General features: G+C 37.9%; 2 protein-coding genes across 2 annotated transcripts; one reads left to right on the top strand and one right to left on the bottom strand.

The window, feature by feature from the left end:
- Positions 1–3,660: 3,660 nt before the first annotated feature.
- Positions 3,661–4,926, top strand: LOC132554886 (beta-1,3-galactosyltransferase brn-like). The gene has a single exon (XM_060219219.1). It carries the CDS (start codon positions 3,661–3,663, stop codon positions 4,924–4,926), a length of 1,266 nt encoding a protein of 421 aa, XP_060075202.1.
- A 7,139-nt stretch (positions 4,927–12,065) lies between these two features.
- LOC132554878 (zinc finger protein OZF-like) lies at positions 12,066–17,657 on the bottom strand. The gene is made up of 2 exons (XM_060219206.1): positions 17,611–17,657; positions 12,066–14,189 (listed from the first exon to the last, which is right to left on the bottom strand). Exon 2 carries the CDS (start codon positions 14,160–14,162, stop codon positions 12,621–12,623), a length of 1,542 nt encoding a protein of 513 aa, XP_060075189.1. The 5' UTR covers positions 14,163–14,189; positions 17,611–17,657; the 3' UTR covers positions 12,066–12,620.
- Positions 17,658–17,893: the final 236 nt, after the last annotated feature.

Here is a 17,893-nt window from a genome sequence, read left to right as displayed (position 1 = left end):
GTCTCAACTTAGACCAGAGATTCGTGTATTAAAAGTTCCTGCTCAAAATTACTGACAACGTTACTTTTAAACGAGGAAGTAAATTTCATGTGCGGGAGTCAGAAAATCTTTGTACAAATATAGATCCGTTTCTCATTTGAGAACGTGATTTTTTTTCAATGCCTCCGCTTGGATTCGAACCCACGACGGTAGCAGTACACAGTTTCTCGGTGTGGCCATGGGTGATTTTTTTGCTCATTAGATTACCCCATTATAAAGGTTTTAATTAAAAATGAAAAAAAAAATCCTTGCTAAAATTGGTCCTGTCATGTTAAAGTGGACAATGTGGGGTTTCATTTTTTTCAGGATAATATTTTAGCTTTGTGTTGGAGATTACTATTTGGGCAGTCTCGAATCTGTGTCTACGCACCAAAAACTAGCTTTACAGGAAGTGAAATTTTCATAGTGTTCACATGTGGTCATGTTATGAAGAATTTCCGAGTTGGAATTTGCTGAAATGTAAGTACTTTGTTGCCATGACAGTGTTGTTGATTGTAAGATAGGTGTTAAGAATTAAATTTCTCCTAGAAAGTTGTAGTGTTGGGTTGGAATTAGCAGTATTTTTGCATTTTTAGCATTTTTTTCAGTAGGTAACCATGACAATCAAATGTCAGAAATCAGAGGAATTTTTTTTACACAAATTTCATCTCTCTACTGTTAATGTAATTGTTATATAGTTTATAAATATATATACATGTAATGATGTATTTCCCATAACCAATCTGCTATACCTGTATATCTCAAACATGACAAATAATTTCAGGAAAAATGCAAATTAACTGTTTACTGCTACCCAGGACCCCTGACTTTCTAGTCGTTCAACCGATCGATCTAAACAGAAGTTCCCTATAGCTGATCTGGTACATTGCCGCTTGTAGTTTACCACGGTTATAATTGAACATGACTAATAACTTGATCTATAGAATCGGTCGTTAAGAGTTAAAATCAACACACTCAAGAAATTCACTCAAAAAATTCCCACAATTAAACTTTGACGAGGTACCGGTGCATGGGAGATAACCCTAACGTGATGACGTCACTTCCGATACATTGTTCACCGATATGAAGGTAAACCAAGAATTCAACTAACCATTCTAGTGGGCGTGTAATCCTAACCTCCTATGTCACGCCCGTGTGTTCCCGATATATTTGTGGTACATGGTGTTTAGCTTTGTTAGTATGTAGATCTGAAGATCTGTTTATATCATAAGTTTTGTAGATCAGAATATACAATGACCTCTACTGCTCTATGATCACCACTGAATTTCATTTTTCTACCATTGTGCCTTGTCACGTGACATTGTGGTAAATTCCTTCTTATAGGTTACTGATGGTACTATTTAAACTTTCGCTTTGACATTTCTGCACTATAAAAATACACAATTTACCAATGTGCCTAAATCATACCGACATTATGCACTGCTTTATCGTGGTCGGTCATTTTTTTCCTTCGGGGTTAATAGATTCCAATACATGAACTCACTTACCCAGTTAAGAGGCGGAGTAGAGAAACATGATAACGAGCATGAGAATTTCTACAGAGTCAAGTACAATAGTAACTATTAATATTTTCAAGAGTCAATTACAATGGTAACTGTTAATACTTTCAAGTACCTGTAATGTAATTTTTTGATGAAATAGAACAGACATCAACGCATATCATTAATTCTATTTCTGTCGGTGAAAAAATGGAAAATTACACAAGACTCCTGAAAGCAAAAATATCCTATAAACTGAAAGCAGTTTTCTGTATATACAGTGGCGTAGCAAAACATTTTTAAGAGTGTATGCTTTCAAGAGAGGATCCAAGGGCGAAGCCCCGGTTAAGGGGGTCTAGGGGCGCAGTAAGGTTAAAAAAGTAGGGCAAATATATCTTAATGGAATTCGAGTGTATGTTTAAGCATACAAGCATACATTATTGCTACGCCTCTGTATACACATTCCTTGTTAAAACACTTACACGAGAGAGATTTTGAATAAAAATTGAAATCTGCCGGCAACGTCCTGTTATATCCTGAATAAAGATTTGTACATTTTGAAATCTGTTTCCTCTCTACTTGTTGGCGGGCTTGGCGGGGGGTTCCTAAAACCTCAAACTTATATTTCCAAACACATTTGCCTGACCTGTGTCCACATCATCCGATTATTCCTTGTTATCCAGCACCCACTACGTACAATTGTGTAGCGCATGTCACGTGGTTTGTGTGATTTCCTTTCAGATCACTATCGATGTATATGGCTTCCTTATATGTTAGTTTTTTTATCACCGACGGCATGAGTTCCATAACAAATAGGTTTTCCTTTGAGAGGCCAATAGCTACTCCATAGCTTGTATGTACATCTCAAATTAGTCTGGTCACCTACAAAAACCAAAGAGGGTCAAATCAAGGTGTTTCTCTGTAGTCATGGCGTCTCGACAGGAAGAAGCTGATTTGTTCACGGTCATTGCAGGAAATTCCGGAATCACTTCACCAATAGAGATATACACTCCTCATCCAAGCTGTATTCTGTTTATTGCTAATATTTTCCTGCTGTTTAATACAAAAACATTAATTTCTCGGATGAATACTTCTTTCCTGGAACGTAACGTCCATAATTATTTTGGAGGTTCCGTTTCTGATCATTTTATCTATAATGTCCCGAGTCCATTCAGCTCAGTGTCCATTTCTGTGTCACTTCCGGGCAGTCTGCTAAAAGAACCATTTTTCTGCGTCACTTCCGGATAATCTGCTAAAAGAACTATTTTTCTGTGTCACTTCCGGAAAGTCTGCTTAAAGAACCATTTCTGTGTCACTTCCGGACAGTCTGCTTAAAGAACCATTTTCTTCAGTGTCACTTCTGGACAGTCTGCTTAAAGAACCATTTGTCTGTGTCACTTCCGGATAATCTGCTAAAATAACCATTTTTCTGTGTCACTTCCGGAAAGTCTGCTTAAAGAACATTTTCTGTATCACTTCCAGGCAGTCTGCTGAACTAGAGAAGCGACAGATATACAGTATTTCCTAACACCGAGTCACCAAATTCTCGGAAATCCCATTAAAATCTTCACTTCGTCTTGGCACCGGGTTATGTGTTGGGGTCACCATTTTGTAAGAACTGAACCTGGTATAGAAAAAAACACATGATCACGTGACTTCTTAAAACGGATCGGGAGTATCAGGACTGCAGGACACAATGTACGAACACTCCAACAAGGATTATTTACCTATTATTTTCATATCAATAAATATGTTAAGAGGGTATAGACAGTTTGAAAATATACGTATTGAATGTGGCAGTTCACTGTATCGTTGTGATGATTTACTTTGTACAATGTCACGTGTTGGATAATTATATCTTTCATATTTCCACAGGGACGGATGGTGTGTGATTGCTTCCTGCCTTACGTCACCAAATCATTCAAGAACTGGCTGTCGTGTCGGACACGTGTCCTTGATAATCTCGACACGAGAAATAATTAAATTTCAAATTAGCCTACCTCAACGGAAATATAATCTGGATCCGATATAATAAACTATTAATTACATTTTACGTCACCAGAAGTGTTAATTATGTGACGTCATGGAGTCACGTGATAAGATTTGACGTCGTTGAAATGTGCTGATATATATCAAGGGAAACATGAGGAATAAACGAGTTGGTAGAGTGATCCAGTGGATCTTTGGAAAGGTGAAGGTCGTGGTGGCACTGATGTTGATCATATCTGTAACGATGACAATACGCGCTCTACTGCAGTCCGAGTTGGAGTCAGTGTCGTATGCGGTTAAACACTTGTCGCACGTGAAGCGGTACGGTCTATATGAGATTCAAAACAGACTCCAATTCTACGTCGGCAATGCCACTAGGCTTAATAAGCGAATGTCTGCATCTGTTAAAAACGTCACATTCGTGACTGTTAAGACTCCAAATGGCACAGTGACGTTGAACCCGTCTAGGTCACAGAAGGTCGTAGGAATTTCCAACATTAAAATACAAAGATTACATCTAACGACTGGATTCAAGTACCCGATGAATGTTAATCTGCGCGAGGCATACCAAATAAAAACGTTAAATGGATCCAACATCATCCAGGAACCGCCCATTAATCCTCATCCATTTAAGTATCTTCATCAACCTGGGCCTTGCAAATTCAACCCAAACGCCTCACGACCTCTTCTCATCATCGTCAAGTCGGCCGTGGGGAACGCCGTTATCCGTGACGGTGTCCGAAGTACGTGGGGCAATATAAACGATCTCGGGATTCGTCTTGTGTTCGTGCTCGGAGTGAACACCAGTGACCCGGAACTACAGCGTTCAGTGGACAGGGAAGCAGAATTATACCGAGACATTGTACAACAGGACTTCATCGACATTTACCAAAATAACACCTATAAAACTATAATGGCCTTCAATTGGGGCGTAGAACAATGTCCGGGGGCAAAGGTCAATTACTTCGTTGACGACGATTATCTGGTGCTACTTCCAAACTTGCTGCAATACATTCGGCGCATGGCGCCTCACAACGTTGAAAACTTATTTATGGGCCTTTTGGTGCCTCACTCACGCCCCTTTTCGGACCCTAAATCCAAATGGTTTGTACCTCTGTCGGAGTATCAGTATGATTTCTGGGTGCCGTACCTGGCCGGGGGCGCCTTTCTAGTGTCTGACAAAGTTATGCGCAAGTTCGTCTTCGCTTTCCCATATGTCAAGTTCTTGCGCATCGATGATTCTTATCTGGGGATCGTAGCCTATAAGCTCGGTATTAAACCCCAACCAAACACACTTTTCAACTACAATCGCGGGGCTATTAGAATGGACAGACAGGCGAGATGGTTCTCCAGCCACGGATTTAAAGATCCTGTTGTACTTAATAAGTACTGGAAATCACTAATGACTTTTCTCACTTAGGATCTGTGTCGACCTGTGAACTGTAAAGTACCGGAAGTAGGATCTTTGTTGACCTGTGATTTAAGGATACCGGAAGTAGGATCTTTGTTGACCTGTGATTTAAGGATACCGGAAGTAGGATCTTTGTTGACCTGTGATTTAAGGATACCGGAAGTAGGATCTTTGTTGACCTGTGATTTAAGGATACCGGAAGTAGGATCTTTGTTGACCTGTGATTTAAGGATACCGGAAGTAGGATCTATGTTGACCTGTGATTTAAGGATACCGGAAGTAGGATCTTTGTTGACCTGTGATTTAAGTATACCGGAAGTAGGATCTATGTTTACCTGTGATATTTGGGGTACCGAATGTAAGATCTATGTTGACCTATGACCTTTGTGTTACCGGAAAGAGGGTACAGTTTGACCTGTGACCTTTAGGGTACCGGAAGTAGGATATATGCTGACCTGTGCCCTTTGGAATATCGGAAGTTTTTACTGGCTATAACAAAAATAACTGTACACGGACAATATTTTTATAATATGAATTAAATTAACTTGCTGCCAATTTTGATACCATCTTAAACTCTATCCCCGCAGGGAGTCCGTTTTAGAAGGACTAGAAAGTCTTGTAAGGGAGTAGTGTTACTAACAAAGATGACAAATAAATAAAAAATGTTGGTCACATGGGTCAGCTGGTACATTGACCCCTTGGTAGTGACTGGAATCAAATGTGTTCAACCGAGTGTGTTTACGTTAAATATATCTTAAAGCAAATGTTACCTTCTTGAAACAGAAATAAACATATGTTATGTGATAGCTTATATCTGGGACTGAAGTTGGTTATGTAAGGACCGGCTCTGTAAAATTGCTGTTAGGGCTCTTTATATTGATATAACAATGTCAGTCTCGTAACAACGCATTATGTATCAAGTTACCAAAGTTTGATGCTTAACAAAGTTAGGTAACTCTTTCGTGTACCAAATATCAAATTGAAACGTAAGATGGCGCCTGCATATATCGCGTGAAAAACGCTAAGAGGTGTTTTTAGCCAGGCTCATTCAGTAATGATAATTCGGGATAAATAAAGGGATCGTAGATATGTTCCAATCAGAAGGTTAGATCAAATATTGCTGGTCACCATGAAAGCTCAGACATTTTATGAGACCGGTACAAAATTTACTGACATTCTGACGCATGACCGTTTCTTTTCTGACGTTTTAATTTCTTTGTGCAATAGAGTTATGACGTCACATTTGTAAAATTCGGAACCTCAGTCAATCAGAGCGGAACCTCAGTCAATCAGAGCTCCGCTAAGTGTGATCATGACACAAATTGATGCAATTACTAACAGGGCAGTTACGCGAGTAAGCATATCATCACGGGAGTTATTTTAGGGACTTGTGTAAGTCTATATCTCTCTGTACAGAGTTGTCGTTCTTGACATTCACAAATAGTATAGTTCTCATGTTTGTTTTACTTTTTTCCACAATTTTGATTATGTTTTATGTTTCAAGTTCACAAAAAGATAATTTCGAACACTGACATGAGTTACTTGTTTTTAATCAGTAAACAATTACCTATCTTTGTGTTGTAATTTATAGCCGTTGTAAATGCTAAATTGTTGTCAACCCGTGTGAGGACTGTCCACTCTCGCACGCTCAACATCCCTCTGTAGCCTTTCGAAAAAGAGTAGGCGTGATAACGCCAGTCCAGGGATTTAGGGATAGAGTTAGGTTATACAATTAGTTTAAGGCCTTTGACGGACTTTGAAATTACTCTAATTATAACCTAAACTAAATCTATGTAGGCCCCCTAGTCTTTCTTTCAGCCTCTGGACATGTTCCCAGTGCCAGGATAAGACATTATTATGTCCTGGAGCTGTCTTCTAAAACAAATATAATCAAACGATCACCGCTACAGACTGTTTCACCCCTGAGAGTGTGAGGGGGATACAGATTACCCCCTCCACCCTCGCCACCCCATCCTCCACGCGGCGCGACGATTTACCCAAATACACCAAAATCTTTCCCAAATATACCCAAATAAAGCCAAATCGTACCCAAATATACCCAAATCTTACCTAAATTCGTTCCCGCTTCATTTTTGTCCGTTTTTGTCCGTTAGGCTATATGGTATTACGGAATTTATATAAATTGCCTTAATAAATGGAAGCTAAAATTAGATAAAGAGAGTCTATTTGATCATGTGTATATCGTTTATTAGTAATAAAATATAATAACAGGAACGTATGTAACAGATATACGTCCCTGATAATACAGAGCCCGTTACGGCACGTTCCTGTAAATCGATTTGGCTTTATTTGAGTATATTTGGGTAAGATTTGGGTGTATTGGGGTGTATTTGGGTATATTTGGGTATATGTGGGTGTATTTGGGTAAATCGTCGCGCCCTCCTCCACGTTGCCAGAACACTGGACACGGGAGGAGTCGCGGAGACGGAACTCCCTGCCAACCAGTCAATCAAAGCTGGATCTTTACAGATAAACATCTTATTGTGTATTTCTACGTTACTGTGCAAATGTCAATTTATCAAAGGACTTGGGTCCATCATATTTACATGTATTATGCATCGCGAGTAACATCCATTCTGACCACAACTCAATACTTTACGTATCGACATTTTCATAACACTCCATTACGTAGACAGGAGCTCGGGTTCATGCGTATTGATAAGGTGACCCCGCACAAAACTGTGATGTATTTTACTATATCATGCATGTAAATCCGGAATTCCCTTGTCCGGCTCCTGAAAATAGTCCCGCCCAGCGCAATAATAAAAAAAGTAGTTTGTACCGCCATGGTGTTTGATGTGTAGTATGTTCTGTGAAAACCGTTTTGGGTCAAGACACGACAAAAACGGTACATAAAATTAGAAAAGAGTACTTAACATCCGTTCCCATGACGTTTTCGGATGTCAATTCAGAATATATAGTTATTCAAGTTTCTGTCACAAAATTCTCACTACCTTCTTTACTGTTAATTCTATTTTGGTTTGCGCGACCTTTTGGTATGCCTGCTTTGTTTTAAATCATTCACATATGCCCTGCATGTACTTATTATTAAAATGATTAAATTTTGCTTATGAACTGACGACCTATATTCTGACAGCTGTATGGCGCAGACGAATCCACTTTATTATATACTGTAAAACAATAGGTTGATTAAGAGCAGACTTTTGGTAACTTTTATTTCATCTGCTATCTATCTCCTGTTACATGTAATGGAATTTTCCAGGTAGGACTCTCTCTGCTTGTTGACAGAAATATAAAGGCGAGTACCTCAAGGGACAGTCCTTGTAACTCAGCTTGTTGAAAGAGGATTTGTTTCTGGAACTAGTCCTGTCTGGGGTACCTCAAGGGTCCGTCCTCGTAACTCAGCTTGTTGACTGGGGATCAGTTTCTGGGACTAGTCCTGTCTGGGGTACCTCAAGGGCCCGTCCTTATACCTCAGCTTGTTGACAGAGGATTTGTTTGTGGGACTGTTCCTGTCTGGGGTACCTCAAGGGACAGTCCTTGTTACTCAGCTTGTTGACAGGGGATCAGTTTCTGGGACTAGTCCCATCTGGAGTACCTCAAGGGGCCGTCCTCATACCTCAGCTTGTTGACAGGGGATCTGTTTCTGGGACTAGTCCTGTCTGGAGTACCTCAAGGGCCTGTCCGCATAACTCGGCTTGTTGACAGGGGATATGTTTCTGGGACTAGTCCCGTCTGGGGTACCTCAATGGGCCGTCCTCATACCTCAGCTTGTTGACAGGGGATCTGTTTCTGGGACTAGTCCTGTCTGGAGTACCTCAAGGGCCCGTCCGCATAACTCGGCTTGTTGACAGGGGATCTGTTTCTGGGACTAGTGCCCTGTTTTGCATATCTTCAGAGTGATTAGGTCTGAGGAAACGTGAAAATTCTTGTAACAATCTGAACAAAACCAACATTGAATAAAGGGCTGGGGCACGATCAGGAGTTTCAACCAAGCGAAAAATGTACACTGACACCGAAAAGTCTCACTTGTACTCCACTTAGGTAACATTCAGTAGAAATCAAATGACAACAACAGAATGATCTACAGTAAAACTTTATTTCATAAAATTAAAACTTAAAAAAAAAATCATTCAGTTCAACACCATGCATTTAAAGTCAACTGTTAAAAGCATTATATAAAACATAACCAGATCAACTAAATTTTGACAAGATGTAAAAACTAACACGATCATAAACGCTTAAAATATAATTACATATCCAAACAATTTAATTGTGTTTAAAAAGTGCTGTTTCAATACTAACTTATCTAACCAATGAGACAGATGTTTACTTCAGAAAAGTCACTTACATATGATAATTACATACATGTTCACAGCAATCTGACTGGTATTAACTTGGTAATTCATATCAAATTTGATTCATGCATTTTACACAACTCATAATCAGAATTGATTCATGGGAGGAAACTCTGACATTAATATGCATGATTAAGTGTAAACTTTCCACAAAAAAATTAACCCACAATATTCACTCAATAAGTATAATGATAAACAGGTCACTGAATATTATTTACAACATAAAATTGATTCTACCATATCTGGGTGTTGAGAAGAAGATTTTTGAAATTGAAGTCAATTTGACACTTTTTGACCCTGCTCGTCAGGCCCCTGTGGGTTTGGGACTTAATAATTCATAATTTTGGTTAACTTAAGCAAGGGAAGGTTTCTGCAAAATTTCACTGAAATCAGATCAGAAGTTTTTGACAAGAAGCAAAAATGTTAACTTGTATACAGATGCATGATGGCAGATGAAGTTGATTGCAATAGGTCACAATGAGACTTTCAGGTGACCTAAAAATCTATTTGACATGGGTACATTGGTCATCTCTAACAATAATTAACAATGATGATTAATACTTAATACACCGCTTTAATTTTGGTTAGCTTGCATAGTTATATCTAATTTTTGAAGAACAAATATGTGTTTGCCATCAATATAATTTTATGATCAAAATGCACAAACAAAAACAAGTAACGTGGTAAAAATATCATGAGCATTTAAAAATGTCTGCTAAAAAAACAACAGAACTATTCAAACTAAAAACAGTAAACTATTGAACCGGGAACTTTGTAAACATTCAACAAACAAATCTAGTGATTAATAAAACATAGAACAGACTTTCTTTTGTAAGGAAACAAATGTATCTCTTGGGAAACCTGCCAGTATAATCTGTGGCTTATTAGTGATAGCCAAATCACGTTATACATACCATTTATACTACCTACCTCCCCTCCCTAACTCACATTATACATACCATTTATACTACCTACCTCCCCTCCCTAACTCACATTATACATACCATTTATACTACCTACCTCCCCTCCCTAACTCACATTATACATACCATTTATACTACCTACCTCCCCTCCCCTCCCTAACTCACACATTATACATACCATTTATACTACCTACCTCCCTAACTCACATTATACATACTATTTATACTACCTACCTCCCCTCCCTAACTCACATTATACATACCATTTATACTACCTACCTCCCCTCCCTAACTCACATTATACATACCATTTATACACAACTCACATTATACATACCATACATATACATACCATTTATACTATATAATTCCCTAACTCACATTATACATACCATTTACATAAACCATTTATACATACCATTTATACCTACCTCCCTTCCCTACACATTATACATACCATTTATACTACCTACCTCCCCTCCCTAACTCACATTATACATACCATTTATACTACCTACCTCCCTCCCTAACCATTTATACATACCATTTATAACTACCCCTACTCACATCATACCATTTATACTACCTATAAACTCACATTATACATACCATTTATACTACCTACCTCCCCTCCCTAACTCACATTATACATACCATTTATACTATCTACCTCCCTAACTCATATTATACATACCATTTATACTACCTACCTCCCCTCCCTAACTCACATTATACATACCATTTATACTACCTACCTCCCTAACTCACATTATACATACCATCCCTAACTCACATTATACATACATATACTACCTATTTAACTCACATTATACATACCATTTATCCTACCTCCCCTCCCTAACTCACATTATACATACCATTTATACTACCTACCTCCCTAACTCACATTATACATACCATTTATACTACCTACCTCCCCTCCCTAACTCACATTATACATACCATTTATACTACCTACCTCCCCTCCCTAACTCACATTATACATACCATTTATACTACCTACCTCCCCTCCCTAACTCACATTATACATACCATTTATACCACCTACCTCCCCTCCCTAACTCACATTATACATACCATTTATACCACCTACCCTACCTCCCCTCCCTAACTCACATTATACATACCATTTATACTACCTACCTCCCCTCCCTAACTCACATTATACATACCATTTATACTACCTACCTCCCTAACTCACATTATACATACCATTTATACTACCTACCTCCCTAACTCACATTATACATACCATTTATACTACCTACCTCCCCTCCCTAACTCACATTATACATACCATTTATACTACCTACCTCCCCTCCTTAACTCACATTATACATACCATTTATACTACCTACCTCCCCTCCCTAACTCACATTATACATACCATTTATACTACCTATCTCCCCTCGCTAACTCACATTATACATACCATTTATACTACCTACCTCCCTAACTCACATTATACATACCATTTATACTACCTACCTCCCCTCCCTAACTCACATTATACATACCATTTATACTACATACCATTTATACTACCTTCCTCCCTAACTCATATTATACACATTTACCTCCCCTCCCTAACTTATTACATTCTCCACCTCCCTCCCTAACTCACATTATACATACCATTTATACTACCTACCTCCCCTCCCTAACTCATATTATACATAACATTTATGTATATAATTCCCTACAGATCACTACATAAACCATTTATGTATATAATTCCCTACAGATCACTACATAAACCATTTATGTCACTACATAAACCATTTATGTATATAATTCCCTACAGATCACTACATAAACCATTTATGTATATAATTCCCTACAAATTACTACATAAATGATTTATGTATATAATTCCCTACAGATCACTACATAAACCATTTATGTATATAATTCCCTACAGATCACTACATAAACCATGTATGTATATAATTCCCTACAGATCACTACATAAACCATGTATGTATATAATTCCCTACAGATCACTACATAAACCATTTATGTATATAATTCCCTACAGATCACTACATAAACCATTTATGTATATAATTCCCTACAGATCACTACATAAACCATTTATGTATATAATTCCCTACAGATCACTACATAAACCATTTATGTATATAATTCCCTACAGATCACTACATAAACGATTTACGTATAAACAAACATAGACATTAAACCCCACAGTTGAAGTATCCATGTTACTCCTAGGATCTTAAGTTGCCAAGTCTTCAGTGATATAAGGATTCCCCTTGACCAGCTAGAATGGTCTCATCATCTGTTAATTTGCTAGAGTTATAATCAACAGAATCACTGCAACAGAATCTCATGATAAAAACTGATGTTTGATAAACTCTCCTGTTAAAGTCATGTCATGATATAAACCCTACAGAACCTTTCACAACATATCCCTGTGATAGACTTCCTTCTTGTGTAGGCGAATATGCCTGATTAAATTGTCTTTTCGTGTATAAACTCCACCACAAATGTCACACTTGTGGTGTTGTACTTCCTGTGGAGCCTGGTGTATTAGACGATGCCTCTGCATTAAAGTGTTTAAACGGAATTTCCTTCCACATATGTCACATTCGAACGGCTTTTCTCCAGAATGTATCATCATGTGTTTCAGCATATCTGCCTTGTAAAGAAACAGCCTGTCACACACACAACACTTGTAAGGTCTCACACCCGAATGCACCAAGTGGTGAGCTTGTAGGTTTCCAGCCTCACTAAACTGCTTTTTACAGATGTGGCATCGGTGCGGTTTTTCTCCAGTGTGTTTACGAAGATGTCGCAACAGACTGTCCTTTCGATTAAACTCCTTGCTACACTCATAACATTGATACTCCTTGCTCCTGTCAGTGTGGGCCTGTTGGTGTCTCCGCAGCTTAGCCTTGGAACAAAACACTTTACCACAGACCTCGCAGGTAATGGGTGTTCCTACAGAAAGTGTATGTCTTTGCAATGTTTCTATGGAGCCGTATCCCCGTAAACAGATCTTACACCTGAATGGTTTATTTCCAGTGTGTGCATTTAGATGTCTCAGAAACAGCACCTTCCTTTGAAACCTTCGACCACAGCTTTCACATCGAAAGGGTTTCTCTTCAGCAGGTTCAAACACATGCGACTTTAGATGTTCTTCAAAATTAGACTTAACAGAAAACTTCCTACTACATATATTACATTCATATGCTACTTCTTCAGAACTTGTGTCTACATGCTTGCATTGATGTTTCTTTAGAACACTCTTGAAAGAAAATTCTTTTCCACAAACGTCACAGGGGAAAGGTTCACCTTTATGTAAGTGAACAAACGTACTGCAATGTTTCTCAAGCATGGATTTTGAACTAAAGCCCTTCTGACATATGCTGCAACTGTATGAACTTTCATTTTGTATGATTTGATGTCTCTGTACCGACTCCATACTGAACTCTTTCTTACCACAATTATAGGTGTTTTTCTCAGTGTGTACAATTCTATGTTCCTGGAGCACCAAGCTGGAACTGAACTCCTCCTGACAAATCTCACATTGGTATGTTTTTTTCTCAGTGTGTACAATTCTATGTTCCTGGAGCAATGAGTTGGAACTAAACACCTTCTGACAAATCTCACATTGGTATGTTTTTTTGTCCTTGTGTATGGTTCTATGTTTCTGGAGCAATGAATTGGAACTGAACACCTTCTGACAAATCTCACATTGGTATGTTTTTTTGTCCTTGTGTATGGTTCTATGTTTCTGGAGCACCACATTGGAACTAAACACCTTCTGACAGATTTTAGACTTGTATGTTTTTTTGCCAATGTGTATAGTAAGATGTCCCTGTAATCTCTCCATACGCATAAACCTCTTACCACAGATATTGCATCTGTAAATCTTTTCCCGATTTTGACTTTTTCCACTTCCCTTATTTGGTATTCTTTCTGTTTGAACAACGGACATATTCCCTCTTTCTTTTGATTCGGATCCCTAGAAAAAATTTAAAAAAAATGAAGTCAATTAGTGCAAACAAAAGCAATTTGTACAGTGCGAAAATCAATTCTATATCGATAACTTACAATGACCATGACCTCCAACATTCAAACGCAATCCAAAGTAAGCACTTTCCACAAACAAGAGGCCCCTGGGCCTTAATGGTCATCTGAATATAAGACCTATGACATGAAAGAGGCAAAATAGACCTAAAATAAATTGCTCAACTACTCTACAGCTTACATAGAAGACATTGTTGGTTCATCGAGACATTTTCTGCAAACTTGAAATTATATTCTTACACACATTCATGCACTACACAATTGATATATTGCTTGTTGAAAAACCAAGCTACAGGCCCAATATCAAGACCTTTGGCCTTTTGGTTATTGAAAAGGAGTTGCTTAAGCATTTCAACACATTTGACCTCTGTGACCTTTAAAGTTGGTCTAATATCCGTACCCTGGGCCTTTTGGTTATTGAGAAGAAGTCATTTAAACATTTTAACACATTTGATACCTATGACCTTGAAAGTGGGTCAATGTCATTCATGTTAACAAACTTGGTAGCCCTACATCCTAGCATGCTACCAGGCCTAATATTATCATACTGGGTCCTTGGGTTATTGAGAGGAAGTTGCTTAAACAGTTCAAGCTAGTTGACCACTGTGACATTGAAAGTTGTCCAATATCGGCACCCTGGTCCTAAAGGTCCCTAGGAGTCAAATCAAGTTTCTTAATTCAAGAAATGATTCTCCACTCTCAATGATGTTTCAGACTGAATTTAGTCGAAACCCATTCAAGAATTGAAAAGGAGTAGTGTTTTGAAGCAAAATTTTGGATCATTTTTACCTTTTGGGGTCCTGCCCTTAAGTCCCAAGGGGTCGAATCAACTTCCTGATCTGATGATGGTAGGCTAAAAGTACATTCTTGCGTCATTGAATGAATTTATAACTTGATGTAATCATACAGAAGTGGAGTATGGGTAGAGCTGTTACCATATATTGATATATCGCTATTGCAGAAGCAAGACATCATGATACCATGAACATTTTCTGATTTGCGATATTACCGCCAACAACAAATTAAGCACTAAGGATGGATCACAATGGCTGTAATCAATTTGTATCAATAACAACTGACCTTTCAATTTATTTGAATTGTTTATATCGGTATATCAAAGTAATTAAGTACAGAATAACATGTCTAAATTAGATTAAGAAATATCATCAGTGACACGATCATTGAAGCAGATCATTTTCAGTAGCTGCGAGGCGTCTTTTTAGCTAGGCCTCAAAAAATCTGAATCATTAACAGGATGAATCCAATGGTCAATCTATCAAGATTTTCGGTTTTTAATTACTATTAAAAACGTCAGCAGTGACAATGCGTCATGTCTTCAATTATCAAGTTCCGATGACCGAGGGACAAATCATGTTTAGATGTCAGGTAAAGATAAAGGATAGCAAAATTTGAGATGCCAATGCTGTATTCCCTAATATTGGGAAATTACACAGATGACAGATGTCACAATGTGTATACATCAAAATATTATTAAAGATGCTTAAAGTACTTGAAAGATACTTTAGGGATAATGTGAATGTAAAAGACAGTGCCTTAGAAATCTACAAGGGATTCAAGCTTGAAAACGATGATGACAAAGATGTCACAGATGTTATTGATAAATTCAAGAAGTTTGAAATGTATCAACAGTACATATCTAACAACAAGACCAAGAAGACAGGTGAGACTATTGATGCACCTGTTTATGATCTCGGACAAAGATGTCACAGATGTTATTGATAAATTCAAGAAGTTTGAAATGTATCAACAATACATATTTAACAACAAGACCAAGAAGACAGGTGAGACTATTGATGCACCTGTTTATGATCTCGGACAAAGATGTCACAGATGTTATTGATAAATTCAAGAAGTTTGAAATGTATCAACAACACATATTTAACAACAAGACCAAGAAGACAGGTGAGACTATTGATGCACCTGTTTATGATCTCGGACAAAGATGTCACAGATGTTATTGATAAATTCAAGAAGTTTGAAATGTATCAACAATACATATCTAACAACAAGACCAAGAAGACAGGTGAGACTATTGATGCACCTGTTTATGATCTCGGACAAAGATGTCACAGATGTTATTGATAAATTCAAGAAGTTTGAAATGTATCAACAATATATATTTAACAACAAGACCAAGAAGACAGGTGAGACTATTGATGCACCTGTTTATGATCTCTGGTGAAATCACGCAACTATGCATCCCTCAAGGACAGAATAATTATTGGTATTCGCGACAATATGAAAGAAACCATTACAATACTCCAAACTTACCTCGACAACCTGTTTAGACATCTGCTGAGTAGCTGAGAAATCTAGCAAACAAAATTGAAGAAACCTTACAGAAGGAGGCCGTGTAGGAGAAAGTACAATAGGTCTAACAGTAATAATAATTAATGTACACAGACATAGAAGTCAGACACAGAGTGCAAAGAATGCAAGTTCTGTGGAGGTGCCATGCCTGAGGAAGGAAGTGTAACAAATGCCATGGTACAAACCATTTAGTAGTTAATTAACTCAAGGGAGAGAACTCGCAACAAAAGTATGGTATAGCATACACAATATCATCTAAATAATGATTTTGTATTCGCTGTTGAAACTGAAATATGAAAGAACAATTGATCATTGCACTGGTGACTACGAGTGTGGGGAATGGTGATTTCCAATTACACTGTGAAGTCATGTCCATATGTTTTCTTGCAATGACAAGATCTTGATATAGCTCTACCACAGCAATGACATGATGTTCATCTAAGGGAGGTAACTCTAACAGTACCTTGGTATTGAGTACTGATTTGTCTTTCGTCTCCGAGATAACACGGTGATGCAGACGAAAATCTCATTTAACCAATCAATCAGTTTTCAAAAACAACTTCATTTAGATTTACATCAACACGGAATGACTCCTTTTTATTTTCTTTGTTTAAACTTTGTTTCAGCCTCTGTCGGTTCCAAGTCAAAAATAAAATACCATTACAAGATAGCCTTAACTTCAGATCATAAATGATGTGAATTTGTGTGGCGATCGGTCACGCAAGAATGACCATATCACAAGCGTTTACTTGTGGCAACGCCGGTATATTCAGGTGGACAGAAACCTCGGTAAATGTTAGAACACAGGTCGACAACCACCTTTATACGAGGCATAGGAACCCAGAAAGTAATCGGTCATGGTCTGCCATTTTTTCTTTCAGCATATGTCATAGAAAGGATGTCTGTACCCTTATATGCACGATGCCACCGAGTTACATACACCACACAAGTTTACATTGCCCTCATACTGTTCATGAATACAAGAAGACTGTATTGCATACAACAAATTTCCTAATGAGACTTACTCTCGGAATCCTGATACTTCTCGCCTTTTTTCAGCTCAATGTTATTTTTTGATATGCACGTGCTAATTTGTGCCATTCCGTTAACCTCCCGATTTGGTATTGACAGTCAAAGGCAGTCGCATGTCTTCCTTTTATTTCAGAAGCAGACAAACTCTGACATATTCATGTCTGTTAACTGTATTTAAAAATTACTCATTTAATAGGCTAGCTATCAATGTATATCTTTTATTCTAGACATAGCAACTGGTAATCAGCTTCCTCCATGTTAAGATGTCTCTGAATA

This window comes from Ylistrum balloti, unplaced genomic scaffold, assembly GCF_031769215.1.
Source record: "Ylistrum balloti isolate Yb309-2 unplaced genomic scaffold, AGI_CSIRO_Ybal_v1 Utg370448, whole genome shotgun sequence".
Taxonomy (NCBI): domain Eukaryota; kingdom Metazoa; phylum Mollusca; class Bivalvia; order Pectinida; family Pectinidae; genus Ylistrum; species Ylistrum balloti.
This window is presented reverse-complemented; position numbering and strand designations above follow the sequence as displayed.

Excerpts from the sequence above, each read along its gene's own strand:
- LOC132554886 (XM_060219219.1), top strand. The coding sequence starts at position 3,661 with ATGAGGAATAAACGAGTTGGTAGAGTGATCCAGTGGATCTTTGGAAAG.
- LOC132554878 (XM_060219206.1), bottom strand. The coding sequence starts at position 14,162 with ATGTCCGTTGTTCAAACAGAAAGAATACCAAATAAGGGAAGTGGAAAA.